The sequence below is a fragment of the Cynocephalus volans genome, chromosome 1, assembly GCF_027409185.1.
Source record: "Cynocephalus volans isolate mCynVol1 chromosome 1, mCynVol1.pri, whole genome shotgun sequence".
Classification (NCBI taxonomy): domain Eukaryota; kingdom Metazoa; phylum Chordata; class Mammalia; order Dermoptera; family Cynocephalidae; genus Cynocephalus; species Cynocephalus volans.
This window is the reverse complement of record NC_084460.1, coordinates 60,399,827-60,427,744: the sequence shown is the minus strand read 5'-3', so window position 1 is coordinate 60,427,744 and position 27,918 is coordinate 60,399,827. Positions and strand designations below refer to the sequence as shown.

At 45.0% G+C, this 27,918-nt stretch overlaps 1 protein-coding gene across 2 annotated transcripts; it reads left to right on the top strand.

The window, feature by feature from the left end:
* The first annotated feature begins 135 nt into the window (after positions 1-135).
* On the top strand, positions 136-27,918 carry ERCC3 (ERCC excision repair 3, TFIIH core complex helicase subunit). Of its 2 annotated transcripts, XM_063097516.1 has the most exons (15): positions 136-245; positions 539-744; positions 1,408-1,644; positions 3,570-3,619; positions 4,049-4,184; positions 4,371-4,535; positions 4,997-5,201; positions 6,568-6,882; positions 11,678-11,862; positions 15,194-15,396; positions 21,149-21,245; positions 22,245-22,362; positions 24,564-24,682; positions 25,777-25,929; positions 27,480-27,917. In XM_063097516.1, exons 1-15 carry the CDS (start codon positions 218-220, stop codon positions 27,609-27,611), a joined length of 2,349 nt encoding a protein of 782 aa, XP_062953586.1. In that variant the 5' UTR covers positions 136-217; the 3' UTR covers positions 27,612-27,917. The 2 variants fall into 2 exon arrangements, with proteins under 2 accessions (XP_062953586.1, XP_062953594.1); XM_063097524.1 differs by lacking the exons at positions 15,194-15,396; positions 21,149-21,245 and having other exon boundaries at positions 27,480-27,918.

Below are 27,918 nucleotides of genomic sequence, written 5' to 3'. Positions count from 1 at the left end.
ACGAACGCAGTGGCGAAGGGCCAGCGCAGAGTCACACAACCAGGAAATCTGCCACCGCGCCCGCCCCGCCCCGCCCCCAGCACCCTGCGTCCAGAGGCGGGACTTCCTGTGTCCACGCCGAAAGGGCTTCCGGCGCGAGCCGGAAGTCCCTCTGAGAGTAGCCATCGCGGTGGGCTTTGGGGCGCCGCTGTACCCGCTGTCTTTTGCGGTCGCTGCCATGGGCAAAAGAGACCGAGCGGACCGAGGTGAGGCGTGGCGCCGGCGCGCTTGGGTTTTCCTGCACTCGCCAGCCGCGCCCCCGCCGCTCTGTGTTGGATCTGCCCTGGCTTCCCGGTGGCGGCCTCCCGCGCTCACACCTGGGCCCAACGGGCCGCTGGTGCTGGACCTGGGCGCGGCCGGGAGGCGGTTGGGGGAGGCGACGCCCGTGGGGTGCAGGTGGCCCTTAGCTAGGAGTTCGTGGCGCAGGTGAAATGCCGCGGGGCAGTGCGGAGGGGATGCTAGGCTCCTGGTGGGCTCACTACTGTGTCCGGATCTGCAGACAAGAAGAAATCCAAGAAGCGGCACTACGAGGATGAGGAAGAAGATGAGGACGACGCCCCTGGGAACGACTCTCATGAAGCGGTCCCCTCGGCGGCCGGGAAGCAGGTGGATGAGTCCAGCACCAAAGTGGATGAATATGGAGCCAAGGACTACAGGCTGCAGATGCCTCTGAAGGACGACCACACCTCCAGGCCCCTCTGGGTGGTAAGCATGCCCTCAACCAGGGCAGGGCTCAAGAGTTCGTGGAGCGGCAGCTAAATCTTGGGCATTTTCAGAGCCGAGATTGAAATGCGGGACACTGCCCCTCATAACAGGCTGGTAGAGAGAGCTTTCATACACGGTTGAACAACCCGAGATAGGAATGAGTAGCTACGCATACATGTTGCTGTCAGGCCTGGGCTTCCTCCATCACCAACCCCTCCTTTTACTCCCACTACCTTCCCAGCCCTACCCCATGTTGGAAAACAGTTTTATCTGCCGAATAAGTAACATTTATTAGGTAACAACTTATTTCCCCATTTTTAAAATTAATAGAAAACATATATTTGGTAGCCAGCTTTTGCTCAACTTAAAATAATGTTCTACACTCAGTTGAAATCTAGCCATAGGGTAACTTGAGGGTAGTCAAGTAAGGTGGGCTTTCCCTGTGCAGATTAGTGGGAAACAGCTACTAACTTTGGAAACGTTCTCTTCCATTTTTGTCTACTCCTCTGTATCTGATTAAAGTAACAGGCCACACACGATTTGAAGGATTGCTTGCAAAAGTATCTCTGGTGTTGGGCAACTTATCCTTTCTTGATAGTGATATGGGATAGTTTCTGCAGCTTATTAGTCTCCTTGTCTGTTGTGTCCATTTATGTTTCTCAGGCTCCTGATGGCCACATCTTCTTGGAAGCCTTCTCTCCAGTTTACAAATATGCTCAAGACTTTCTGGTGGCTATTGCAGAGCCAGTGTGCCGACCAACCCATGTGCATGAGTACAAACTAACTGCCTACTCCTTATATGCAGCTGTCAGCGTTGGGCTACAAACCAGTGACATCACTGAGTACCTCAGGAAGCTGAGCAAGACTGGAGTTCCTGATGGAATTATTCAGTTTATTAAGGCAAGTGGGTGCTGAGGCCTGCAATTCTGCCTGCTCCCATAATGTAGTAATAGTGGGGGATAGGTGCTACATGTTGTCAGCCTGTGGCAGCCATGAAAATGAGATGTTCAGATCTGCTGTGGGAAACATAGCTGCTACTCCTCTGGATCCAGCATTGTGTTCTGGCCGAGACCACGCTTCTCACTAGCTGCTCCATGGGTGTTAGCACAGTGAGGGTACTAATTCAGGCCCCTTCTGGTCAGGGTTATTTGGAAATGCTGCCCGAAGTAGTGGTGCTTTGGATGGATTGTGTTCCTCCAAAATTCATAACTTCAAACTCAAACCCCCAACGAGACTGTATTTAGAATAAGAAAGTAATTAAGACTAAATGAGTTCATAGGGTGGGTTCCTCATCTGATAGGATTGGTGTCCTTATAAGAAGAGACACCAGAGAGCTTTCTCTTTACCTGTCATATGAGGACACAGCAAGAGGGCAGTGTCTGTAAGCCAGGAAGAGAGCCCTCACCAAAAAACAAATTGGCTAGTACCTTGATCAGGGACTTCTAACCTCCAGAACTCTGAGAAAATAAAAGTCTGTTGTTTAAGCCATCCAGTATGTGGTATTTTGTTATTGTACACTGTAACAAATTAGCTGACTAATACTGGTAGTAAATGCCATCTGAGCCTAAATAGCTGCATGAGACCAATAGCCAACAATCTGTTAGGGAAAGTAGAAAGAACTCCAAATATTGAAGTAGAGAGGGATTGAGCAGTTGAATGTGCTTGGGTTTCTTCTAAGAGATGGTGAATGCCATTCAGAAGAGATGGACAGTGGTTTTCATTGCCTTTGGCTGATTGAAAGGGAGTCAGATTCAGACCCCTAAATCTGGAGTGGCAGAAGAGTGCCTTTGGCATCCATTATGGTACTGCATCAAATCCCAGAGAAGCTGGTGGGAGCCCTGGGTAGAGTCCTCTCTTCCTGTGAAATGGAGCGGTACCCAGGAAGAGTGGCCTGCACCTTGATGGAATGAGCCTGTGTCTGTGGGCTGTGCCCAGTCTTGGCTGGGAGCTGCCTGCGGAGATGTAGGTGTTGGTATACCGCATGGTGGATCAGAGTGGTAGCAGCAGGGGCAGACAGCAGCCCAAAGTCTGAGTGGTGAGTTTTCACGGCCACCATACAACCTGTGCTCCATTCCTTTCTAAAGGTTGTTGGGAACCTGGGAGAATTTAAGCTGTATTCTCTGCCATTAAGAAGATTGGTTGAGGAAGTGGGACCATTGGTGAGGAGACCAGGAAGCTTTGCATTTTATTTTTGCAGCAAGCAACTACCTAACACCAACACTTTGCCATCTCTGTGCTGGGAGCTGTAGTAATACTGGTGTGGCAGGATGAGCCTCTGGATTAGAATGGGGGCTGTATGAATGGAGGGGAAAGGAAGAGGGAGGGGAAATACAACAGATTTTAAGCAGCATTTTACAAATTAAAAGATGTGCATTAGAATTATCCAGGCAAGAGGAAGGTTTTGCTCTCAAAAAGCAATGGAAGGGCCGGCCCGTGGCTCACTCGGGAGAGTACGGTGCTGATAACACCAAGGCCCCGGGTTCGGATCCCATATACGGATGGCCGGTTCGCTCACTGGCTGAGCGTGGTGCTCACAACACCAAGTCAAGGGTTAAGATCCCCTTACCGGTCATCTTTAAAAAAAAAAAAAAAAAAGCAATGGAAAATACTCTGGTTTCTCTTCAAATAATGTAAATCTTTCGCCTTTTCAAAAGCAATGGGAAAAGCTCAGTTTAGGAAGATCTGACCCCTTTGCACGTTAGGTTTTCCTAAAGTAAAATGAACTCTTCACTTTGTTGGAGGTAGTAAGACATGACCAGTAGTGACATGTTCTGAGTGAGCTCTTGTTGCTGATTTTGCCTGTTTGGTGTTGTCTCTATTTGCAGTTGTGTACTGTCAGTTATGGAAAAGTCAAGCTGGTCCTAAAGCATAACAGGTGAGAGATTCCATGACAGGTCCATCCCAAGGCACTTTCACCCTCTGCATGTCAGGTGGGAGGAAGGGCCTAGGAAGGAGCTGACATTCATAGATGTCTGCTCTGTGCCTCATTCTCCTGAAGCACAGGTAAGAGGAACAAGAGATGTCGTCCAAACTGAAATTTTGTTCACCAGCCAGTGTGTTCCTTCTAGCAGCAGAGCTGGGGCTCAGACTCTGCTTACTTGACTTCAAAGTGGCACTTTTCCAACAACCCTAATGTTTTAAATCATGGCCAGCAGCTCAGAGCTCAGACTGGAAAAGGGTTGTGGGGGGATGAGAGTAGGAAGAGTCATAAGGCCACTATTTTATACCATAATTGAGTGAGTGGTAACATCTTCTGGAAATGGTGTGCTGGCCAGGAGACATCTCCTTCCTCCCCTGCTTGTAGGTACTTTGTTGAAAGCTCCCACCCAGATGTCATCCAGCATCTTCTCCAGGACCCAGTGATTCGGGAATGCCGCCTAAGGAACTCTGAGGGGGAGGCCACCGAGCTCATCACAGAGACTTTCACAAGCAAATCTGCCGTATGTGGGCTTCTGGGTCGACTTTGGGGGGCTGGGTGTTTAAAATTTCAGCTGTTTTAGGGGCCTTTAGTCCAGCACTAGCAACCTAGCAGCCCTGCCGTTTTCTTCCCCCTTGCAGCTTCAACTCTTGCTTGATAGCAGCAGGGTTAAATGTGCACAAGTCCAGATCCTGCCTTTCTCTTACAGATTTCTAAGACCACTGAAGTCAGTGGTGGGCCCTCCACTTCCCGGGTGACAGATCCACAGGGTAAATCTGACATCCCCATGGACCTCTTTGACTTTTATGAGCAAATGGACAAGGATGAGGAGGAAGAAGAAGAGACACAAACAGTATCTTTTGAAGTCAAGCAGGTTAGCGAATGTACTCTCCTGTTTCCTTCACTAAGCTGGTGTCAGAAGCCAGTCCAGCCTTGCGTCAACTCACTCTGTAGTCTGCATGAAAGGAAGGAATCCCTGCTTCCTGAATCCACCTTCTCCTTTTCAGTGTCTGTGGGCCATTGTTCCTCCTGATGGAGGTAGGGAGTGTCCTCTTCCTTAGGCTGGTAGGCTGGTCTTCACAAGTTCCTGAAGAGATGTGAGAAACAGTACCCGAGGGTCAGTTTTGGCTGGCTGATTAGGTTTCATTTTGAAATGTTGTTAGTTTGGGTTGCTTTTCTGTGCTTTAACCCAGTTGTTATCAAACAAGATCTGGAATTGTAGAAGTCTAGATAAAATGCCATTATTTGACCGTTGGGCCCCTTAGAATACATGTGTTTTTGAGCACACTTTGGAGTTAACAAGACTATAAAAACTCCATTGTGCTCACTCCCCAGGAAATGATTGAGGAACTCCAGAAACGTTGCATCCACCTGGAGTACCCTCTGTTGGCAGAATATGACTTCCGGAATGATTCTGTTAATCCTGATATCAACATTGACCTGAAACCCACAGCTGTCCTCAGACCCTATCAGGAGAAAAGCTTGCGGAAGATGTTTGGGAATGGGCGTGCACGTTCCGGTGTCATTGTTCTTCCTTGTGGTAAGTGGCACTTGAATGAAGAAGGTGGCCAGGCTGCTCTGTCTGTATCTGCCAGCTGCCTCCCACTGTCCTTCTGCACGTTTCTTTAAGTGACACTGCCAGGGAGCAGCCAAGGTCAGGCAACTCCCCGATTCATGACTTGACAAATATTTATTGAGTGCTTGCTGTGTTGGGACCCTGGCCTAGGTATGGGGGTATAATGGTGGATAGAACAACACTCCTGACCTCATGGACCTCATTCTGCCAGAAAAGAGACAGATGGTAAACAAATCAACTAAGTGATATCTAAAGTCTTAGGTGATACTAGAGGCAGTGAAGAAACATAGAGCAGGTGAGGGGTGAGACAGTGATGATAGCAAGGGTGCAAGGGTGCTGTACTACCTGGTGGGATTGAGTTCTTGTTCTTGAAACCAGTCTTGGAAGGTATGTGTTGGAGGCTTCCTAGCACAGAAACTTTGTTCCTAGATGGGTTATGACCATGTGCAAGTATAAGAAAAGGCGGCAGCAGCCTTCTTGGCACCTGTCTGATCTCCCTTGTCTTCATTAATGTCAGATTCTGGTCTAGCTTCTTGGCCAGAGGCACGACAGACTCATCTGGGGGCCCCACTCCTGGAGTGAGGGAGGCACAGTTTTCAGGGTAGAGGCCTCTGCCTTCAGGTTTTTTTTTTTTTTTTTTTTAGCTCCATGGGTTATTTTGATGGTAAAGGGAGAATCACTGTTTAAAGGAATAGCTGGATTGTTTCTTGATCTTAAGGTGGTGGATGGTAGTAGACTTGGAAGCTCCTCATCATCTCTATCTTCAAAGGTAGTGTGCACACTTAGTGAATTCCTGAGTTGTCTGCCCTGTTTGCTGGGTAATAATAACAGCTGCCATTGCTGAGTCATTCCTTTTGCAGGCTGTGTGCTGGGCTTGCTGGGCCCTAGGGGCACCACTGTCCTATGGCCTTGGGCAAGGTACTCCTCAGCTTTAGTTTTCCCATCTTTAAAATGGCGAGAACGGGCTGGCTGGTCAGCTCAGTTGGTTAGAATGTGGTGTTAAAACACCAAGATCAAGGGTTTGGATCCCTATACCAGCCAGCTTTCCCCCTACCCTCCCAAAAGCACAAACAGGAATATCTTTTCTCATTGGTTTGTTTTGAGATTTCAACATTTAAATGAGATGCATGTCAAGTGCTACAGTAGGATCTGGCACCTGCCAATTCTCATATATGAGTGTGAAGTGGACATGTCTCTTGTTTACAAGGAAGAAAACAGAAGCTGGAGTAGTAAGTGCCTCACGCATGTCAGCTGTGAGGGCTATTATGCTAACAAGCCATTCTGCCTGTCCCTGTCCTTCATGTCAATTTGGCCCATTGGTTTCTCATAGGTGCTGGGAAGTCCCTGGTTGGCGTGACTGCTGCGTGCACTGTCAGAAAACGCTGTCTGGTGCTGGGCAACTCAGCTGTGTCTGTGGAGCAATGGAAAGCCCAGTTCAAGATGTGGTCCACCATCGATGACAGCCAGATCTGCCGCTTCACCTCCGACGCCAAGGACAAGCCCATAGGCTGCTCCATTGCCATTAGCACCTACTCCATGCTGGGCCACACCACCAAAAGGTCCTGGGAGGCTGAGCGAGTGATGGAGTGGCTCAAAACCCAGGAGTGGGGCCTTATGATCCTGGACGAAGTGCATACCATACCAGGTAAGCAAGCTGAAGCTGAGCTGTCCACTTGTAGGGGCAAAAATTGATTTCCAGTTGTTGGGTTGGGAGAGGGACTGCTGTGTAGTCCATCCAACTAGCTATAAAGACTTGCTGGGTAAACTTAAATCTTAGTGTGGGGATGGGGATGGGTGGGGGTAGGTGTGGTGCACATTCACAGCTTTCTTAATCACTGGCCCAGAGTAGTCGTTTAGAAAGTGGTATTTTCTTTTTCTTTCTTTCTTTTTTTTTTTTTTTCCCTTTCTTTCTTGGCAGCTTGCCTGTATAGGAAACCAAACCCCTGACCTTGGGGTTATAAGGCTGCACTCTAACCAACTGAGCTAATCAGCCAGTCCTGAAAATAGTATTTTCTTCCTTCCTCCATCTTTCCTATTGTTGCAGCTCATCTTACCCTTAACCTATTTTTTGTGGCCCTGTGAAAAGTGGGCTAGGAGCACTGAAAAGCCCCTGCAGTAGTGTTGTGTTTTATTTGAAGGCCGTAGTATTGGTTCTTAGTGAATATTTAATAGAAGCCCTATTTCTCCAAGTATTGCAGGCAAATCTTTTTTTAAAACAGCTTTGTTGATATAATTTATATGCCATAAAATCACCCATTGTAAGTATGAGGGTACTTCAAAAGTTTGTAGAAAAATAGAATGAAAAGGTGATAAAAATCTTTTCATGAACTTTTTGAAGCACCTTCATATGCAATCCAGTGAGTTTTAGTAAATTTATGGAATCCTGCAGCTGTCTCCATGATCCAGTTTTAGAACATCTTCCTCATACCCATTTGAGTCAATCCCTGTTTTCCTCTCTAGCCTCAGGCAACTACTGAATTGCTTTCTGTTTATGTAGATTTGCTTTTTCTGGAAATTTCATACAAACAAAATCATATACAGTATATATTAAGTCTGGCTTTCACTTTGCATGTCCGTGCTGTAGCATTTATTGGTGCTTTGTTCCTTTTATTGCTGCGTAGTATTCTAGGCAAACCTTACTTTAAAAAACAGACTAAGGGGGAGCTCTGATAAATTAAGAAGTCTAAAATAGAGATTACTCTGAATAAAATGAAATCTGAGTCATTTTTACATTTAACATTCAAAATATTATCAAAATGTCCCCAGCGTTTGGTTATTTCTGTGTGATGAGAATTCCTCCAGCACCTATGGATATCTGAACTAGATATCTAACTAGAGATGCTCACAGCCGGCTAAGTAGGGATTGGGGTCCTCTTATGTGGAAGCAACAGGGCACAGGCCTTGCGGTGGGAAAGTACTTGGTGTATTTAGACAAGACAAGGAGGCCATGTGGCCAGAGCAGAGAATATGGAGAGTGATCAAGGCTGAGGAAGGGTGGAAGTTTTGGGGTGCCTCGTGATACGACCTTGTGGACCACTGTGAGAACTTTGGCTTGTAGTCTGAGTAAGTGGGAATCCATCTGAGGGATTTGAGCAGAGCGTGACATGAGCCGACTTACACTATAACAGCATCACCCTGGCTGCTGTGCTGTGGGTAGACTGAAGGAACCAAGATGGAAGCAGCGGGATGAGTTAGTTTGTGGAATCCCAACAAGAGGCTTGAACCAGTGAGAGTGAAGTAAGGGTGAAGGTAGTCTGACTCTGGAGATGTTGTGAAGGTCTGGAGGGTGAGGATCAGGAGTTAGGCTGTAGACATGTTAATTTAAGTTGCCTGTTACACATTCAGGCAGTGGCCAAAATGTCAGTTAATGGGCAAAAGAAATGAGTAGACATTTCACCAAAGAGAATATACAGATGCCAAATGAGCACTTGAAAAGGTGTTCAGCATCATCAGCCATCGGAGAGATACAAAGTAAAACCACAGCGAGATGCCCCTGTACACCTATTAGAATGGCTAAAGTAAAGAATACTGAAAATGCCAGTGCGGATGAGGTTACAGAGCAGTTGGAACTGTTACACATTGCTGGAGGGATTGCAAAGTGTACAGTCACTCTGGAAAACAGTTTGGTGGTTTATTATAAAATTACCACATGACCCATCAGTCCCACTCCTGCTCATCTATCCTAGACAGTTGAAAATAGGTTTGCACAAAAACCTATAAACCTGAATGTTTATATCAGCTCTGTTTATAATCTCCAAAACCCAAATGCCCATCAGTGGGTGTTTGGATAAACAAACTGACATATCCATACACTGGAACTCTACTGAGCAGTAAAAAAGGAAAAAACTTGCTGCATGCAACAACCTGGATGCATCTCAGAGGCATGTACTCAGTGAAAGAAGCCACTCTCAAAGGGTTACATAGTATCTGATTCCATTTACATGACATTCTCCAGGAGACAGTATAGTGATTGTGAACAGAACAGTGGTTGCTGGGGGTGGGGTTCCGGAGGGATGATTATAAGGGGAGAGCATGGGGGAGTTTTTTGGGATGATGGGCTGGTCCATATTCTGATTATGATGGTGGTTAGACAAAGCTGTACATGTGTTAAAATTCACAGAACTCATCCCCTCCCACCCCCAAAAATCAGTTTTACTGTGTGATGATAACAACTAAACTAAAAAAAAAAGAGAGATTGAGGAGGGTGAGTATTGGGTCTGATGGGATTGAAAATTGATGAAATAGAGCATCACTTTCTGCAAATGAGTTTGGAATTGCTTTGCAGCAGTTTAGTTGAAGACCGTATTTAAAGCTTGGAAAGGCTGGAGGCTTTCTGCCTGAGTTTATTTGGTATATGTTGATGTTCTTCTTTAACCTAGGTCCTAGGCCCTAGGGGGTGGCAGCACAGCCTTGGGATTGGCTATCTGGTGGTGAAGATTTAGAGGTGCACCCCACACAGTTCACACTCATGGTGTGTGTATGTTCGTCTCTCTTGTCTAGTTTGCTGGATCAGTTTGTCTTTGGTTGGGTGGAAGAGTGAAACCAGCTGGCTAGAAAGGATTTTGAATTCAGGCCTCATAAGCCCTATGGCCTGGCCATGCTCACCAGCCCAGGGAGCAAATGTTAAATAAGGAAATGGTAGTAAGTGTCCTAACTGATCAACATTTACCACAGTGGGTTAGGTAGAACAATAAATCTTTGAATTTATCTCAAAAGATAAAGATTTCTGTGTTCTTTTATAGATCTTTCAAAAGGAGTCCTGTTGGGTCATTTTATGAAAAAGAAATTTGTGTGAAAGTACTTGCATATATTAAGTGCTTCCTGGGTGCTAGGCACTATGCCAGTGTCACTTTTTCAGCAGGTATTTATTGAGAACCTACTAAGTAACCTACCAGGCACTGTGCTTGACACTAGAGGCAAAATGGGAGGGACAGTCAAATAATCACACAAATAAATGTTAAATGACAGCAGTGTCTCAATGTTGAGTGACACAGCTCACATACAGAGGTACACACTATGGTTCCATTTATATGAAGCTCAAAAAGGAGGCAGACTCCTCTCTGACAATAGAAGTCAGAGTAGTGGTTTTCTCAAGGGAGAGTGCTGGTTATTGACAGGACAGGTCAGGTAAGAGACTTCTGGTGCTGAAGTGCTCCATATCCTGGTCCAGATGGTTCCACACGTGTGTGCCTATGTAAAAATATATGGCGCTGTACACTGCGTTGTGTGCGTCATTCACCTGTGACAGCTGTTACAGCGGTAGGAGAATGTAACAGAGGAATGTGACTGGTTTGCAGGGCAGATGCTACTGAGTGCCCAGGCAGCGTCCTGCCTTGTCTTTCCTTTGGGTCAATGTAATCCCTGAGCTGTCCCCCATTTCTGCATCCATGGGGCCCACATTAGGTTAGTGTTGACATTGCCTTGGCTACCATATCCCTCTAACATGGGGAGCCAGGTCTGGGGTTCTTGGCCACTGTTTTTTGGAACCAGCTTGGAGATAGCCCTGATGCTGGGTTTTTTTGTGTGTTTGTATGCATTTTTTTGTTTGTGTTTCCATATAGTATGTGTGCAAACCACATTAACCTTTGGTATATGAAACTGTAAAAACTAGATATTTACTTGTTATTTAACTGTTCTTTTGAAGTATCATCAGCCCTACCTTTAATTATATTGCAAGATAAGTATGACTTAAACATTTTAACCTTCCTTCACATTAGTGGAATTTTTAAAAGTGAGCCATGGAAACCCATAAATTAGATCTTTTAAAATGAATATTTCATACCCATTTATGTGTTTGTTTAATTTGTTAAATCAGGAAGAATTATAACACTCAAAAGAAGGGAAGAAAAAGCAAGTTGCTGGTTGACCAAAGTGAATCTAATTGGTGGAGTGCGGAGAGGGGTATTTCATAAGGTGGGCAGAACCGTGCCCGGCATTTCGTCTCTCTTGGGCTCTTTTTTCTCCCTGGTGTCTGGGAAGATGGTGCGAAGCTGAGCAAACCTGTTTCTTTCATTCCTCTCTCCCCCCAGATCCTTGGCCATCTTCTTTCTAACCTGGGTGCAAGTTTCAGGGTGAACAGATCCTTGCATAATTAAGAGCTTAATGGTATTGTAAGTGTTGTAGATCATGTTTCAAATTGCTCTCTGCAGTCCTACTGATACCTTAGTCATTGTGAGGAGAAAACTGGAGTCACTAACTTGGAGCTTCCTTAAAGTCATTTCTCCCTCTTGTTCTCTTTTTTGTCTTTCTTTTGCACAGGTCTAACACTGATGGTGAAGCGTTCTCACCTAGTCATTCTTATCTAGAGCCAGGTTCATGTGGTCCCAGAACCTGGGGGTTAACCCAAGTGATGTCACTGGCCAGTGTTAAATTGCAAGGCTGTGTGTGGTACTCAAGCATTTTAAAAGGTAACAGTGTAAATGCTTCCATTGTTTCCCTAGCCAAGATGTTCCGACGGGTGCTTACCATCGTGCAGGCCCACTGCAAACTGGGTTTGACCGCAACCCTTGTCCGGGAAGATGACAAAATTGTGGACTTAAATTTTCTGATTGGACCTAAGCTCTACGAAGCCAACTGGATGGAGCTGCAGAACAATGGCTACATTGCCAAAGTCCAGTGTGCTGAGGTAGCTGGGCCCAGGGCTGGGTGGGCATTTGAGGGAAGGATTCCTCCCATGGGCCAGGGGAAGTGGTCAGGTTGAATCCTCATGGGCAGACACACAGGACCTGGGCTAACCTGCTGCTCGCTCACGTAGTGCCTTCAGCTGCCCTGTGGGGTGGGCAATGTTATACCCACTTCACAGATGAGTGGAACCAAATTCCTTGTCCTAGTCACATAGTCAGTAAGTGGTAGAGTCAATATGTTAATCCAGGCTACTTGGTGCCAAGGTCCATGCTCCTCTTCCTCTGTGAAGGAGCTCCTCCGGGTATTTCTGCCACCCTCACCCTGAGGGAGCCCTGGGGGTCCTGCTTGGGCAACCAATAAGGCCACTCAATGTCAAAACCTATTGGTTTCATCACTCCTAGAAGGCAGCCTGTGCCCTTGATCGTTTTATTTCTAAGAACACATTTTCCCAGTATTGCTCTGTAGTGAATACCTTCACAGGCATATGTTAAAAATCTGTGTTCAAAGGTAAGTCATCTTAGAAGGAACAACAACAAAGAATCCTTTTAAGCACCTTAAAATGTCTGTTGCTCAGTAGCTAGAGTAGGGTGGTCTCTCTCCTGAGAAAGGGGCCTCTTGGATAAAGGTGAGTGTAAGGAACTTGTGCAGATAGACTTTCTATATTGAAAAAAAGCTCCCCCCTGTGGTTGTGTAGTCACCACCCATCCTAAGTCACAGTATTGCTGGAATCTTTGAGTCCCTCTGTACCTTTCCAGTTGCATCTCTTCTCCGCCTGTCAAGATTTGTTGTTCTCTTGCTTTTCTTTGTCATTTTACTTCCTATGTGTATTTCCCTAAACATATGTTTGCCTGATTTTTTTAAAAAAAATTTTATGTAAATAGGATCAGGTTATATAGGTTCTTGTGTAACTTCTGTCTTTTCTCAGTGTTTTTATTCCTTGCATAGTGCATTATTCCTTTGATGGTGCACATAGCTGCAGTTCATTCCTTGGAGTTGCTGTGTAGTATTCCATTGTGCAGATATACCACAATGGGGTATACAGTAGAATACTAAACAGCAATAAAATAAAATCTTTTCTACTGTTGACAGACATTTAAGTTGCTAAGTTGTTTTTTAACAGCGTTGTTGGGGTATAATTTACATACCATAGAATTCACCTACAGTAAGTATACAATTCTGTAATGTTAGTAAATGTGAAGAGTTGTGCGCTTATCCCTACAATCCAGTTTTAGAGCACTTCTGCTACCTCAGAAAGCTCCCTTGTGCCTGCTGGCAGTACATTCCTGCTTACACTCCTAGCTCTAGGCAACCACTGATTTATTTTCTGTCTCTATAAACTTGGAGCTCAGGTTTTTTTGCTATTATGAGTATTGCTGCAAATATTTTTGTACTGTTTTCTAGAGCCCTTATGTAAGAGTTTTTCTAAAGCAGTGTTGTTCACACTGTGGACTGTGACCTCATAGTGAGGTAGTGAAATCACTTTAGTGGGTTTTGACCAGTAGAGAATAGAATCTACCAGAATGCATAATACATAGAAAGGGTACGTATTGTTTCATAAAGCTGTGTGTGTGTGTTTGTGTGTGTGTGTGTGTGTGTGTGTGTGTGTGTGTGTGCATGTTTGGTTTGTAATGTAAAATGATCCAGGTGTGAAAGCCACTGCCTGGTAGATATATGCAGGAGGAACGTTTCTGGGTCAGAGGGTCTGCAGATGTTTAGTTTATTAGTTGCATCCAGGTGTTTTACAAAGTGGGTGTACCAACAAGGGGCAAATGAGGTTGCGCCACATCTCCAACACCTAAAAGTGAATTTTTTTCTACTAATTTTTGCTAACTTGATAAGTATGAAATAGTATCTTTTTATGGTCTGAATTTGTATTTTTTTATTTACTAATGACAGATGTTTATTGATTATTTGTGTTTTATATTCTGTGAAATGCAGGATTATAAAGATTTTACTGGGGCCGGCCCGTGGCTCGCTCGGGAGAGTGTGGTGCTGATAACACCAAGGCCACGGGTTTGGATCCCAAATAGGGATGGCCGGTTAGCTCACTTGGGAGAGCCTTGTGCTGACAACACCAGGTCAAGGGTTAAGATCCTCTTACCGGTCATCATTTAAAAAAAAAAAAAGATTTTACTGTTAGAAAAGAATTGCTTTGGCTGTAAAGAACTAGAAACTCAAATTAAGTCACAAAATGTGGCCCAGAGGGAACCAGTAAAAGTAACAACAGCAGCACCTATGAATTTGAGCTCAGCGTAGTGTTTGGCATATAATGATGGCCAGTAATTCCACAGTGGTGGAAGCTTGAAGAAATGGCCTGTGATGATCACACAGAAGTGGCGCTGGTCATAACCAAAAACTCAGAGCCGAGCAGGCGGGTTGATTCCAGAACTACTGCATGCTATTCTGCTCCATGTTTGCTAGAACTTGAGATGATTTTAGGATGCACAAAAGTCTTACTTTATGTAATTGATGGTAAACTTAGAAAAACACTCAGATAGTGTTGGAGGGTTAAAATAGATGATGTTTTAGTAGCTGATATTTGGTAACATATGGTCTGTTAATGTACCATGGAATGTCAGCCTGTGTTGCAGGTCCATTGTGACAGAGGTAGAGACTGAGGAGGTGTCAGGGACAGCAGTTGTGGATTGGCCTGATCATCAGGGGGCTCATCTGAAATTTCTCAGATTAATTCCTTCCATCCAGTGATGCTTCCTCATCAGTTAGAAGAAGTGTACAAATAGTCTTCCATTTCCTTACACTACCATATCCCTGAATTTGAAATTATTCTTTTGACTAGCTACTTGGTTTACCAGTCATGGATATTTGTGGGTGAGGATTGGGGTTCAGGGCACAGGGATACATGGTAGACTGGCAGTGAAGGGCTTCACACTGCTGGCCCGAGAGCCTGACTGAAGTGCTCCTGGTATAGGAAGTGGCAGTGGGTCGAGGGGGTGGTCAGAGTGGCAGTTCTCAGCAGTACTAAATGTGTGGAGGTGTAACCTAAATGGAGGGATTGCTGGCACCACTGGTTGAGAATCTGATTTCCCTCACTTGCAGCTGGTGTGAAAATTCCCTGGACGTGATTGCATTTTAAAATCTTTGTTAAGTGACTAACATGTGAGAGTGTCCCAATTCAACATTATGTATTAGGTTTGGTTTAGTTTTGTTTTGTGCATGTGTGTTTACAGTTGTAATGATATATAATTCACATACCATTGGTTTTGTTTTGATTTGTTCTAAAGCTTCTTTTGATAAATGAAAGGACTTCAAAAGTTTCCAATTGTATGATGTTTAAACTTGCAAAATGACTCCTGATTCTTATTGCATCACAGGTTTGGTGCCCAATGTCTCCTGAGTTTTACCGGGAGTATGTGGCAATTAAAACCAAGAAACGAATCTTGCTGTACACCATGAACCCCAACAAATTCAGAGCTTGCCAGTTTCTGATCAAGTTTCATGAAAGGAGGAATGACAAGATTATTGTCTTTGCTGACAACGTATTTGCCCTGAAAGAATATGCCATTCGGCTGAACAAGTAAGAATTGAAAATTTGGAGTTGCCTCCAGGCCAGTTTACCTTCCCCACTGAGAGTGCAGAAGGTGCCTCTCTTTTTCTTGAAGCTCTCAGGAACTTCTTGGGATCCAAAGGTCTGTTCTGTGGCCCTGGTCCCAGGAACAAGGCAAGACAGAAGAGCGGGTGGTTGGAGTCAGAGGTTAGAGCATATAGAAAAGTGGGCCTGTCCATCCTGAGCCCAGAGATCAGGGGCCAGAGAGTCAGATTGAGCTGGATAGGGCACTTTCTAAGATCTGGACTACAAAGGTGGGTGGGAGCTGGCAGCTGGAGTGTCAGGCTGGGTGCACACTGTGGGTGGAGAAGAGGCCAGACTGTGGTCCAGGTGCTAAGAAGGCAGGTTGGGCTGGGCCAGCATCTGGAAAGAGCTTCTTACGAAGTGCAACCCATGGCCCCACCCAGATATCTGTGCTTAAAACCTGGCTGTTGTAAATGCCCTACCAAGTGAGGAAGAAGAGGCCTGTGCTTCTTCCTGGAGTGACACAGGACTTTGGGTGCTGTAGGTGTTGTAGAAGGCAGGTCCTCTGTGGAGACAGGTCTTCATGCTTTTTGTGGAGGTGGAGAGGGAAGAATGAATACAGACCAGTTTCCCTTTAGCAAGCTATGTACTAGGTGTACTATACATGCTTTTTTAAATTTTCACCTCAGACATATGGAGTATTGTTCCCATTTTATAGATGGAAAAGCAGGCATAGAAAAACTAAATTTCTCAAGATTCTAAAATTGTACCTTTTTTTAAATTTAGAAAATGTTTTCTTTTTTAGTCAAAGTTAACATTTAAGATTATTATAAAGGGCCGGCCCGTGGCTCACTCGGGAGAGTACGGTGCTGATAACACCAAGGCCCCGGGTTCGGATCCCATATACGGATGGCCGGTTCGCTCACTGGCTGAGCGTGGTGCTCACAACACCAAGTCAAGGGTTAAGATCCCCTTACCGGTCATCTTTAAAAAAAAAAAAAAAAAAAAAAAAAAAAAAGATTATTATAAAAAACAGCAATTCCCTGTACCTATCTTCCTACATACAATTCCTGTTCCCTGAAGGCAGCCACTTTCAACTCTTTTTGTTCTTTGTCTGCCTTCATAATTCTAAGAAATAGCTTATGTAGCAATTTCTTTATTGTCAGTTGTAGAAATTGCCTATTAACTTCCTACTATGGGAGTTGAGGATTTAGCTTTCTTATGTACACCGGACTCCCACCCTCTATTTCCTTTTCCACCATCCTCCCAATATGGCAAGAGCACAAGTTTGAGATTAAATTAATATTCAGTGTTACATAATTTTGGCTACAAAAGTCAGGTGGAGCCATATATTGTACTATGATTACATTTTTGGGGTATTTGTTTTTTAGGGTTAAGTAATCTCTCAGTTCTGTTTTTCTCTTTTTTCCTGGTAGAATCCCCACTAGCACCTCATCCTCCTGCTCTGGCCTGCTTGCTCTCTAGGACTAGGGACACCACCAGCTGTCATTTTAGGGTTCCCTGGGGCATCACACTGTGAATTCCTGGGCCTCTTTCTTGTGTCGGAGTCCCTACTTTCCAGTCTCAAGTTTCTTCTTTCTTGGTCACTCATTTTGATGGAGCGCATGCTCCAGGAGATTCCTGAGAGAAGGCGTGTGAGAGGGAAAGTTTTTAAGACTTTGAATGCTTACACACGTCTTTACTTTATACTTGATCAGCCAAATTTGGTGGGCCTCAGAATTAACGGAGCTTCCAGTGAGTCTGGGAAGTCTAATGCCCTCTGATTCCTGTCCATATGTGATCTATTGTGGTAGTTGTGTGTTTTCCTTCTTTCAGGAAGCTGTTAGGATCTTCTCTCTTTTTTCTTTTTTGGAAATTTCATAATGATATGCCTAGTGTGGTCTTTCTTTTCATTGTGCTGGGCACTCAGTAGGCCCTTTTAATCTGGAAAATCATGTCCTTCAGTTCTGAGAATCTCTTTCCTTTTTCTCTTTGTTAGTCATCTTCTCCATCTTTTCTCTCATCTTTCTTTTTGGAATCCCTACTGGTCACATATGACATCTTCTAAACAGCTTCTTCAATTTTATCTTTTTTTTCCTTTTTTTTCTCTCTGTGTCTTCTAACTTTTCTATTGAAAGTTTTGTTAATTTCATAGAGTTCTTTCTTGATAACTGTTCTTGTTTCGTGAGTAGTGTCTTCTCTGAGACCGAAAGCTTTTGAAGCTTCCTTCTGTTCCCTACAGTGGCTCTTTTCTTCAAATATTTATCTTTGTATTCAGAGTTCTTCTTAGTTTTGGCTGTCCTCGGCTGTATTTTCTTGTTTGAGTCAGTCACTAAAAAGCTGACAGGCCTTTCTGTGTGGCTTAGCAGGATTGCTGATGTGTATACCTCACCATAGTGATTGGGCCAGAGACCTGGCTATTTCGTCAAGAGATTGCCAAATGCCAGTACCTCTAGGTCTTTTCTCTTGGGCTGGACAGTTTCTCCAGAGAGGAATTTTCCAGTCTCCTGGGCATCATGTGTTGGGGGGCGGCGGGAAGGGGTTGTGGAATCTTAGTTTGGAGGATACACTTCCCCTTTGTGCTTCGCTTCCAATCTCACCTTTGCCCTCACTCTTCCTGACATCCCTGAGTGCAGACCCTCCTTGTTGAGAACCTAGAGAGTAAGCCTCCAGTTTTCTGTGAGGCGGGAGGAGGTGTGTTTGCTGCTGGGGCTGGGGTCTGACTGCTTCTCGTCCACACATTCTGCCCATCCTATCCACCAGCCTGCCCACCACCCCACCTTTCAGGGCAACTGGTGACTAGTTACTGAACTCTTCTATGTTCTGCATAGAAAATTGGCTTGCTTTTTATTGGCTTTTCCTTCTGCCAGCTTTGGCTTCAGCTTCCGCTTTCCCTAGTCTGTTAGCTCAATTACTACGTCTGCATCCATCTGCTTTTTGCTTCCAAAATGTTACCCACTTCTTTCAGCTGCTGTTATTTCTTCTCCTGTTCTCTTTAGTTCTTTACTGTCACATTAGTGTCAGTTTGAGTGGGCAGCGAAACAGTGCATATATTCACTGTCAGATTTAACAGCTATTCTCCCCCCCCCCCCCATTGCAGTGTTCCATCTAAATTCTTCCTGGAGCCTCTGATAAGTGGTCTTCCCCCACATATATTTGAAACATCTGAGGCTTATTCCTTGGTTGCAGCCTCCTGAGTGCCTGCATGGGCAGGGGCATTAATCTGCCTGGCACTTTGTGCGCCAGTCTGGCACAGTGAAGGGTGGCAGACTGTGGCTATCTCATGTGCACTAGAGTGATAATTACAACTTTCACCTATTACCTTTGTTTGTGTCTCTGGCCTTTAAATGTAGGAAGAGTTTTTTGCTTTATCTTGTTTTCTTGCTTTTAAAGTCATCCTGTGGATCCTAAACATTGCTTCATTCTTAGCTTGTGTGGAAGGGGAGGTCTCAGAGCTTCTGCCTCTCCCAGCTTTAATAAGAAAGGAGTGGGTGTCACTGAAGTTCTTTGCAGGAGGACTGTTAGCGTTGTGTGACAGTGTGGGGTAGTGGGCAGAGCATCATCTTTGGAGTGAGACAGAGTAGATTTGGATCCCAGCTCTTCTTAGTAGCTGAGTGACCTTGGGAGAATTTTTTTACCTCTCTGAGCCTCCTTTTGTTATTCAGTCACATGGAGCTGCCACTACCTACTGTCGAGGATTCTGTGTCTGGCGTCACATAGGTGTTCTACAAATGTTAGGTTCTCTTCCTAGAGGATTGTTATTGTTCTGTTTTCTCTGCTGTGTGTTGGGGAAACCTTCAGAAATTGAGGTCTTGCCATTGTGTGAGTAGTTTTTCCTGATATGGGGGAGGAGAAAAAGAACCACCTAAAAACCTGGTTATTGGGGGAGAGGCTGTTCTGATAAGTTGGACTTCCTGACCTTTTTTGTGGCATGACACATGTAGCAAATCAAATTGTGTGGTGCCCTGGATGCTCTCTGCCAGGCGAGGCAGCTTGTGTCTGGGCTGACCAGTGGCTGTCAGCCTAGGTGTACAGCTGTCCCAGGCACCCTGCCCAGCTTCCCCACAAGTGACGGGGTTCTCTCTGAGGCACACCTGTGGCCATTTTGTAGTACAGCGTTGGAGAACACTGTGTGGAGTGGCAAAAGTAGTGTGTGCTGAGCCTTTAATGGGCTCTGTGCTGGGCACTGGAGAGCCTGGATGATGGAGCAGCCACACCTGCGTTCCACCCCCTTGGCTCCTGACCCTCAGTTCCCCATATGTAAATTGGGGAACATGAAACCTGCCTTTTACAGTTCTGAGGAATATTGGCAGGAATGGATGGGAATATATATATTTTTGGCAGCTGGCCAGAATGGGACTGCAGACCCTTGACTTTTGTATTATAATGCCATGCTCTAACCAACTGAGCTAACTGGCCAGTCTGGATTTTTTAAAAAAAAAATTTTGTTATTAGCATATTCATTGTGGCAAATCATACTTATTCTTTATGCCCCTTATCTAATCTCTCCCCTTCCCCCTCTGCCCTTCCTCTTCCCCTCCCCTGATCCTAATAACCATAGATTTATTCTCTCCATCTGATAGATTAACTGTTCCTCTGTTGGTTTGTTGCCTAGATGATCTGTATAGTACTGAGACAGGTGTGATTAAGTCCTCCCCTATTATCATAAATGAGATGCTGCTTCTGTTACTCTGGAGTGTGCTTCGTGGAGTGAGAGGACCTCTTCTTTTTTTTTTTTTTTCTGGCCTCCGCTGGTGCCTCTCCTTGTATCAGTACAGTTAAGAGTCTGGCATGCCATTTGTGTGGTGGCTTTGACTGCTGCTATAAAGACTAGCCACTTTTGCGGCAGCCATGGCAACTGTGATGGCTATGGTGGGTTACTCGTGTGGAAATGGTGTTTTTTTGGTGCTCTTTACCTAGTTGTGGCTGGGTTTGGCTTCCCCTGACTCCATGCCTCAGGACCCAGGTGGGGCCCCGGGGCGGTGGTGGCAGCTTGCATAGTTGCAGCTGGAGGATTGTTTTATTAATGCAGTACCCAGCTTAATGCTTGGCCCTGCATACCTGATAGCTTGTCCTCATTGTCCTTGTTGTCTTCATCGTTGTCATCATTATCATTGCTGTTGTTATGATTCTTGGGAAGCTACAAAAACTGGCCACCAGTACATTCCAAGACAGAAAGCACAGGGGTATGGCATCCCCATGTGCCATGGGGCTATAATCAGTGAGGTCATCAGATAGGGTTGTACCCTTTGGCAGAGAGCTAGAAATTAAAAAAGTTTTTTGAACTTAGTGTTATGGGAGGTCAGCCAGAAAAAGGCCAAAGGGCTCTTTTCACCTTGCTGCTCATTCTTGGAGAATGCCTCTGTCATTGGGAAATAGTTACTTCTAGCCTTTTGTTTAGAAGTAGCAGTGTTTTCTTTGCCACTCCCATTGGGCTTCATGAAATCCGGGGATTCTCTTTGTATAGAATCTGTGCTTAGACTGAGAGCTGTTGAAGCAGAAAATAGGACAGTCCAAAAAGAAAAAAAAGTAAAGGAGAAAATCCTGAAGAGAGTGGTGGGCTGGAACTAGAATCAGTGGGGGAAGGGTAGAGGGCTGTTGGTCTGTAGCCCATCATTTTTATGGATCTTCTGGTATTCTGGCATGGCCGAGGGCTTCCTATGAGAGAGAACCTTGCTTGAGCTCCTTTTTGCCTGTGACAGGATAACTGAGGCATGTGATTCTGTGGTCTTTCTAACACAGCTTTGTTCTTCTCTAGACCCTATATCTACGGGCCTACATCTCAGGGAGAAAGGATGCAAATTCTCCAGAATTTCAAGCACAATCCCAAAATCAACACCATCTTTATATCCAAGGTTTGTGTGGCATGCAAGGTGGGGGTGAAGCCCCTAGTACTCCCAGGGGGTCTGGGTGGTACACTAAATTTTGAGCTGTGAATTTATGTTTGTTGAAGGAGCTTCCCATGTACGTTTTTATTTCCATGTGTCCAGGGTCTGGAGGCAGGGACCTGTTGGGTAGTGGAAGAAGTAGATTTAGGATTTTCAAGTATCATGGATAATCCGTAGAGGCTCTTTGCTTGACTGAGGTTTTTCTCACCTCTTTTTGGAATACAGAAACTTTAAGTTGTATTTCCACTCTGGCCAAAGTAAGCATTTGGATGAGGTTCTCTTTATGGAGCTGGAGATTCTACTTATTGCAGCAGCCTTTGTTCTGGCTTCTAGTGGGTGACTGATGGTCGGTGGCTGATGCCAGTACAGACTCAGGCGGGCACAGCTCTGCTGTCAGAAGCTGTGGCCCAATGGTTTAGAATAGTCATTCAGAATAAGACAGACCCAGAGCCTTCCCTAAATGAGATTTACCTATAAAATGGTCATGGCTGGGCAAGTAAGCACCAAACTTTCATGTCTGTGGCTGGGAACCTTGACGGTTGGAACCCCCAAGCTAAGGGGTCTATCTGCAGTTAGAATCCTGTATAGGGAAGTGGCTCCTACCAGGTCTTGTTGTATTATTCAAAGTGAATCTGTGTTGGTAGGGCTCTCTTATCTCTGGGCTTTTGCACCCAGCACTGTGAGCATTGGTGAGATGTGGTTGTGACCATGGGTCAGTGATTCTTTAGGGTGGCTCTTAGGAGAACTCATACTAGGTCCTAGAGGCCCAGAGATGCCTTTCTAAGATCTACTGCTTCACCTCTGATGACATTAGGACCCTGGTACAGAGAGGAGGAGGAGAGTGACTGTTTATCTAAATTATCTGCAGAGCTTTTTAAAATTCTAGGCCAGGTGACTTTTTTTTCCCCCTTTTTTTGTCTCATATATAAAACCCTTTCCAAACTCACAGTGGCTTCATTTCTATAGGTAGGTGACACATCATTTGATCTGCCAGAAGCAAATGTTCTCATTCAGATCTCATCCCATGGTGGCTCCAGGCGGCAGGAAGCCCAGAGGCTGGGGCGGGTTCTCCGAGCCAAAAAAGGTAAAAGTGGTCTTTCCTCTTCTGCTTTGGGTGATCTGTCACTTTGGTTAGGGAAAGGGTAGGGGTGAGCTGCTGGTATATTCAGTGATGGTGGGCTTTGCCCTGCAGTTAGGTAAACCCTGAAGGGAGGGGGTTCCCAAAGATCTCCATGGTGCTTGTTACTGCTCATGCCTTTGGGGTGAATTCCTGGGTGTTTTCCATGGCAGAGGCCTGGAATTCACACAGATGTGCCCTCCACTGAGCAGCCGTGTTGTTAGATGGGGAGAGACAGCCAGGGAGAGGCAGTGCAGGGGAAATGGTGTAGACACAGAAGGCAGGAAGCAGAGCTGGGCCGCCAGAGAAAGTGGAAGAGCTGGAAACTGCCCCTGGATCTCAAGTCAGGAGCAAGAGGGGGGCTTGGTAGGAGCAGTTTGGGCAGCCATAGAACGGACACTTTGCTCATAAGCTACAGAGAGTGCTGCCCTGAGTGGCAGCTTGCACAGAGGTGCAGCAAGCTTAGGGAATGAGGAAGTGAGAGACAGTGTTACAAAGGCTTCTGCTGTGGACGCAGGGAGCCTCCTGCACTTGTGAACTGCAGTGAAATAGCCCAGACCTTTTGGATTTGACTAGAATTATGTTTTCTTCCTCACAATACTATTTGACGTAGGATATTTGGCTCCTTTGCATCTCTGAGCTCTTCTTGTAAGACTAAGAAACAATTGAATTCAGAGGCAGTATACATATGCTTTACCTTCTGACATTTGAACTGTCAAGCAGAAATAATCAGATTTTCCTGAAGGATCGGGTCTTCAAGACTACAGTATTTTCTGTCCTAATTTCTGTGATAATTCTATCTGTTCCAGAGGTTTTTCTTTCTGAGCTGTTTTTTTTAAAGCAATTTTATTAAGGTATAATTCAAATACCATACAGTTGACCCATTTAAAGTGTACAATCCAGTGGTTTTTAGTATATTCACAAAGTTGTGCAACCCTCACCACAATCTATGCTTGGAATATTCTCATCACCCCAAAAAGAAACCCTTGCCTATTAGCAGTCACTCGTCATCTCCCCTTGCTCCCACTCCCTAGCCCTGAGCAACCACTAATCTACTTTTTTCTCTGTATGCCTGTTCTAGACATTTCATATAAATGGAATCCTGCAATTTGAGGCTTTCTGTGACTTGCTTCTTTCACTTAGCGTAATATTTTCAAAAGGATTTTCCATATTGTAGCATGTATCAATGCTTCATTCTTTTTTCTTGCCAAATAATATTTCACCATGTGGATATACTACATTTCATTTATCCATTTATCTATTGATGGACATTTGGGTTGTTTCCACCTTTTGGCTCTTAGAAAATGCTGCTATGAACATTTGTGTACAAATTTTGCATGGATATATTTTTAATTCTCTTGGCTATATGTGTAGGAGTGGAATTGCCAGGTCATGTGGTAATAACTCTATGTTTAACATTTTGATAAACTGCCAGACTGTTTTCCAAAGCAGCTGCACCATTTTACATTCTCACCAGCAATGTATGAGGGTTCCACTTTCTCTGCATCCTTGATAACAGTTGTAACAATTGATAACAGTTATCTGTCTTTTTGATTCTAGCCATGCTAGTGAGGGTAAGGTGATAACCTCATTGTGGTTTTGTTTTTTTGTTTTGTTTTGTTTTGGCGGCTGGCCAGTATGGGGATCTGAACCCTTGACCTTGGTGTTATCAGCACCACACTCTCCAATGGGAGCTAACTAGCCAGCCCCTCTCATTGTGGTTTTGATTTGTATTTCTCTGATGATTAGTGGTGTTGAGCATCTTCTCATGTGCTCATTGGCCATTTGTATTGTCTTTAGAGAAATATCTATTCAGATCCTTTGCCCATTTTATAATTGGATTGTCTGGTTATTGTTGAGTTGTAATAGTTCTTGATGTATTCTAGATACAAGTCCCTTATCAGGGATGAAGGGACATATTTTTTGTCCTGCGTTGCACATATTTTTTCATTCTGTGGATTGTCTTTTCATTTTCTTGATGGTGAAAGTGCAAAAGGAAGCACAAAAGTCTGTAATTTTGATGAAGTCCCATGCAAAGTCAGGGAGATCACCCCTGACTTCAGAGCTTTCCCCCTGTGGGGCTTGCTTTTGAGCCTGGGACTCTTGAGCCCCTGGCATTCTAATGGCTAATGTCTTTTGTCCTGCCCGTCCTCACCTTCTCCTTGCAGGTATGGTTGCAGAGGAGTACAATGCCTTCTTCTACTCGCTGGTGTCCCAGGATACACAGGAAATGGCCTACTCGACCAAGCGGCAGAGATTCTTGGTAGATCAAGGTTATAGCTTTAAGGTATGTATACATTTGGCCCCTGGTCAGACTAGATCCAAGGCCTTTTTGGTACCATGGCCTTCAGGAGGGTTGGGGGCTGCTGTCATCACTAGCCTGGGTCAAACCTCAAGCAGACACAGAGCATTAGGGGATTAGAGAGCCCTTTCCTCAAACTCCCTTTGTCTCTGTCTGAATTGTTGGGGGCACCATTAACTGTTGATGGGAAGTATACTAGCCTGGCAGGACTGAGATGCCAAGGCTCTGTGGCCAGCACTGTGTGAGTCTGAGCCCCTTGGGCTTACTTTCTCAGGGGATGCCTCCTCCAGTTGGCTAGAGAGCTCTTTCTAATCCCTGGGCCTTAGTGTACCGTAATGTACCTCCCTGACACCAGAGCCATTCTTGGATTACAAATCAGGTATTTGAAAGACTTGGTATATTCTAGAGCTTTGGCTAACTTTCATTGGCTGAGGCATTTGCTTTCTTTCCTGTAAACACAAATATTACATTTATGTCAGGATTTATTGTCCCAAAGGGCTTTATTTATTGGGAGGGTGGGTGGAGGGTTTGGAAAGCAGGGGAAGAAAATTCCCACTGTGGTCCCTTAAAAGGATGTCATCAGAACATTGTTTTCTTTTAGAAAAAAATCTTGTAAGTGGATTCTCAACATCCTGTCATTTTCAAGTGCTCACTCCTGCTGGAAGTCCTGGGTGACAGAGAAGGGCCCTTCTCAAAGAGCTGCAGCGTGTGCCTTTCAGTCTATTGTCCCTTCCTTTTCCTGGTGCAAGATGGGAAAACTATCCAAAAGAGTATTTTAAAATCACAGAGGTTCCTGTTGATCTTCTGTACATGGTCATGCAGATGCTAGGTGCTGGAAACAGATTTTTTTGGAATGCCTTAATCTTTGTTGCCTTGCAGTCATTAGTCAAGCTCGCTGTTAAAGACAGCTCCTGAAGCCGGTCTCTGGAATGCCAGGGAGGCGCTCTCCATTGTTAGCCACCTGGTCAGCTGGGCCTGAGGGAGGCAAGTGACCAGAGCAAGTGGACCCAGGAGAAAGCAGGGTAGGGTCAAGGGAGAGAGAAGAGAAGGGAATGTGCCTGCTGGTTTGGGCTTTGCAGGTGATCACAAAGCTTGCTGGCATGGAGGAGGAAGAGTTGGCGTTTTCAACAAAAGAAGAGCAGCAGCAGCTCTTACAGAAAGTCCTGGCGGCCACTGACTTGGATGCTGAGGAGGAGGTGGTGGCTGGAGAGTTTGGCTCCAGATCCAGCCAGGTGAGCGAGTGGATGGGCTCCAGGTGTCAGTGCTCTTGAAGGACAACATCTTTAGACGCATACTCATCCTGTGTGTATATGGGCCTGTAGGATTTTTGTGAAAAATTTGGAAAAGACAGAATAATGCAGAGAAGGGAATAGTAGAAAAAACTACGGTTAACATTGTGGTGCGTGCCCCTTTACTTAGATACGTGTTGTTGTACATAGCTGAGCCCACTGGGGCTGTAACTGGTCTCTTGCTTTGTTCACATCACAGTCAGGAGTATTTGTTAGGATCTTGGTGTTGAAGTCCAGGATGGCAAACAGGTGACCCCAGGCTGTCACCAGGGCGGCTGTGGGAGGGGCATGTCGGGCCTGGGGCTGCCATTCCTGGCCTTGGGCAGGTCAGCTTACCTCAGGTTTCCCCCTTACTGTTAGAGCTGAGCCTTTTATCCCATAAGGTGGGTCTGAGGACCAATCATGTGGTATCTCCAATGCTTATGCTGAAGACTTCAGAGTTCTCTGAAAACACTCAACCTTTCATTTAGTCTGCAAATACTTGTTGAATGCCTACTCTGTGCCAGGCACATACCATATGGTTCAGTGAGTAAGAGCATCATTATGGAGAATTCTTGTCCAGCCCTTCCAAGGAGAGCAGTGCAGTTTAGTAAGATGCTTTTGAAATTCAATTGCTATTAGAGCCAAAAGGCAAGCAATGGCTGGTGCAAGGCAAGAAGTATGCAGCTGTCACCTGGGGAAGTGCTGCCCTCCCTCTAGCCTGAGACTTCCTCCCTCCAGAGGAGGGCACTCTCCATTGAAGCCCAGGGAACCTTCCTGCTTTCCCTGCTCCTAAGGTGATATTTGGTCAGTTCCTTTTACAGCCTAGGATCTCCTAAGGTCAGTGTATTAAAGGTCTGGCTTCAGAGCTTGGCTACATGCTTCACCTCCAATCTCTGCGGCGTTGGGTATGTCAGGCTATGGGCCAAACCCTTGACTTATGTGATTTCTGTATTGGTCAGGACAGATGGGGTTATCCCCGTTCTACAGGTGAGTTCATTGAAGTGCAGAATTTCCGTGCTTGCCCAGTGTCACCCAGTGAGAAGTGGAGCAAAGATCCAAGCCCAGGGCTTTCTGGCTTTCCACTTGATTCAAAGCCTTGTCATGGCATCTCAGATTCTCAGGGACTTCTGCCCTATTAAAAAATTCTGCTCAGAAATTGTCAGTTATTAAGAGAGGCAGCATAGTATTATGGTTAAGAACAGAGAGTCTGAAGCCAGATTGCGTGTGTTTAACTCCCATTTCCTTAAGAGCTGTGTCATCTGACACAAGTTACTTAATCTCCCTGTGCTTAAGTTTCCTCTTTTGTAAGATAAGAATTATAATGGTTGTGAGGGTTAGATATAAAATGCTTACAACAATGTCTGAGACATTGTAAGGGAACAGTAAATGTTATTTAAAAATAAAATGAATTTATGTAAATTTTATAAAATTTATCATGACTATAAGTGTTATAAAAGGAGTGTCTTCCCCTTGGAGAATAACTGTGGGCTGGTTCTCCCCTTTTCCTGCAGGCATCACGGCGCATTGGCACCATGAGCTCCATGTCTGGGGCCGACGACACCGTGTACATGGAGTATCACTCTTCCCGGAGCAAGGCTTCAACTAAGCATGTGCACCCGCTTTTCAAGCGCTTTAGGAAATGACGTCCCCAATTACTTAGTTGAAGACTGGGTTTTGTCACCAACATTGGAAAGGGATTTTCAATGTAATGTTTTCTTTCCCTCCTGTACTTTCCTCTAGCTTTGGCCAACTGATCTAAACTGAGTGTTGATTGTGGTGAAGAAAATCCATCAAGGGTTTGGTTCTGCCTTCATGGGTCATCCAGGGTTTAAAAAGGAGGGGGACAATTTTTTTAGTCTTCTCAAACTTGTTGGGGAGTGGGTCATTCCTGTGTATAAAAGTTTGTAATATTTAATGTGTATTTATCTTAATGTTCTTCTGAATAAACAG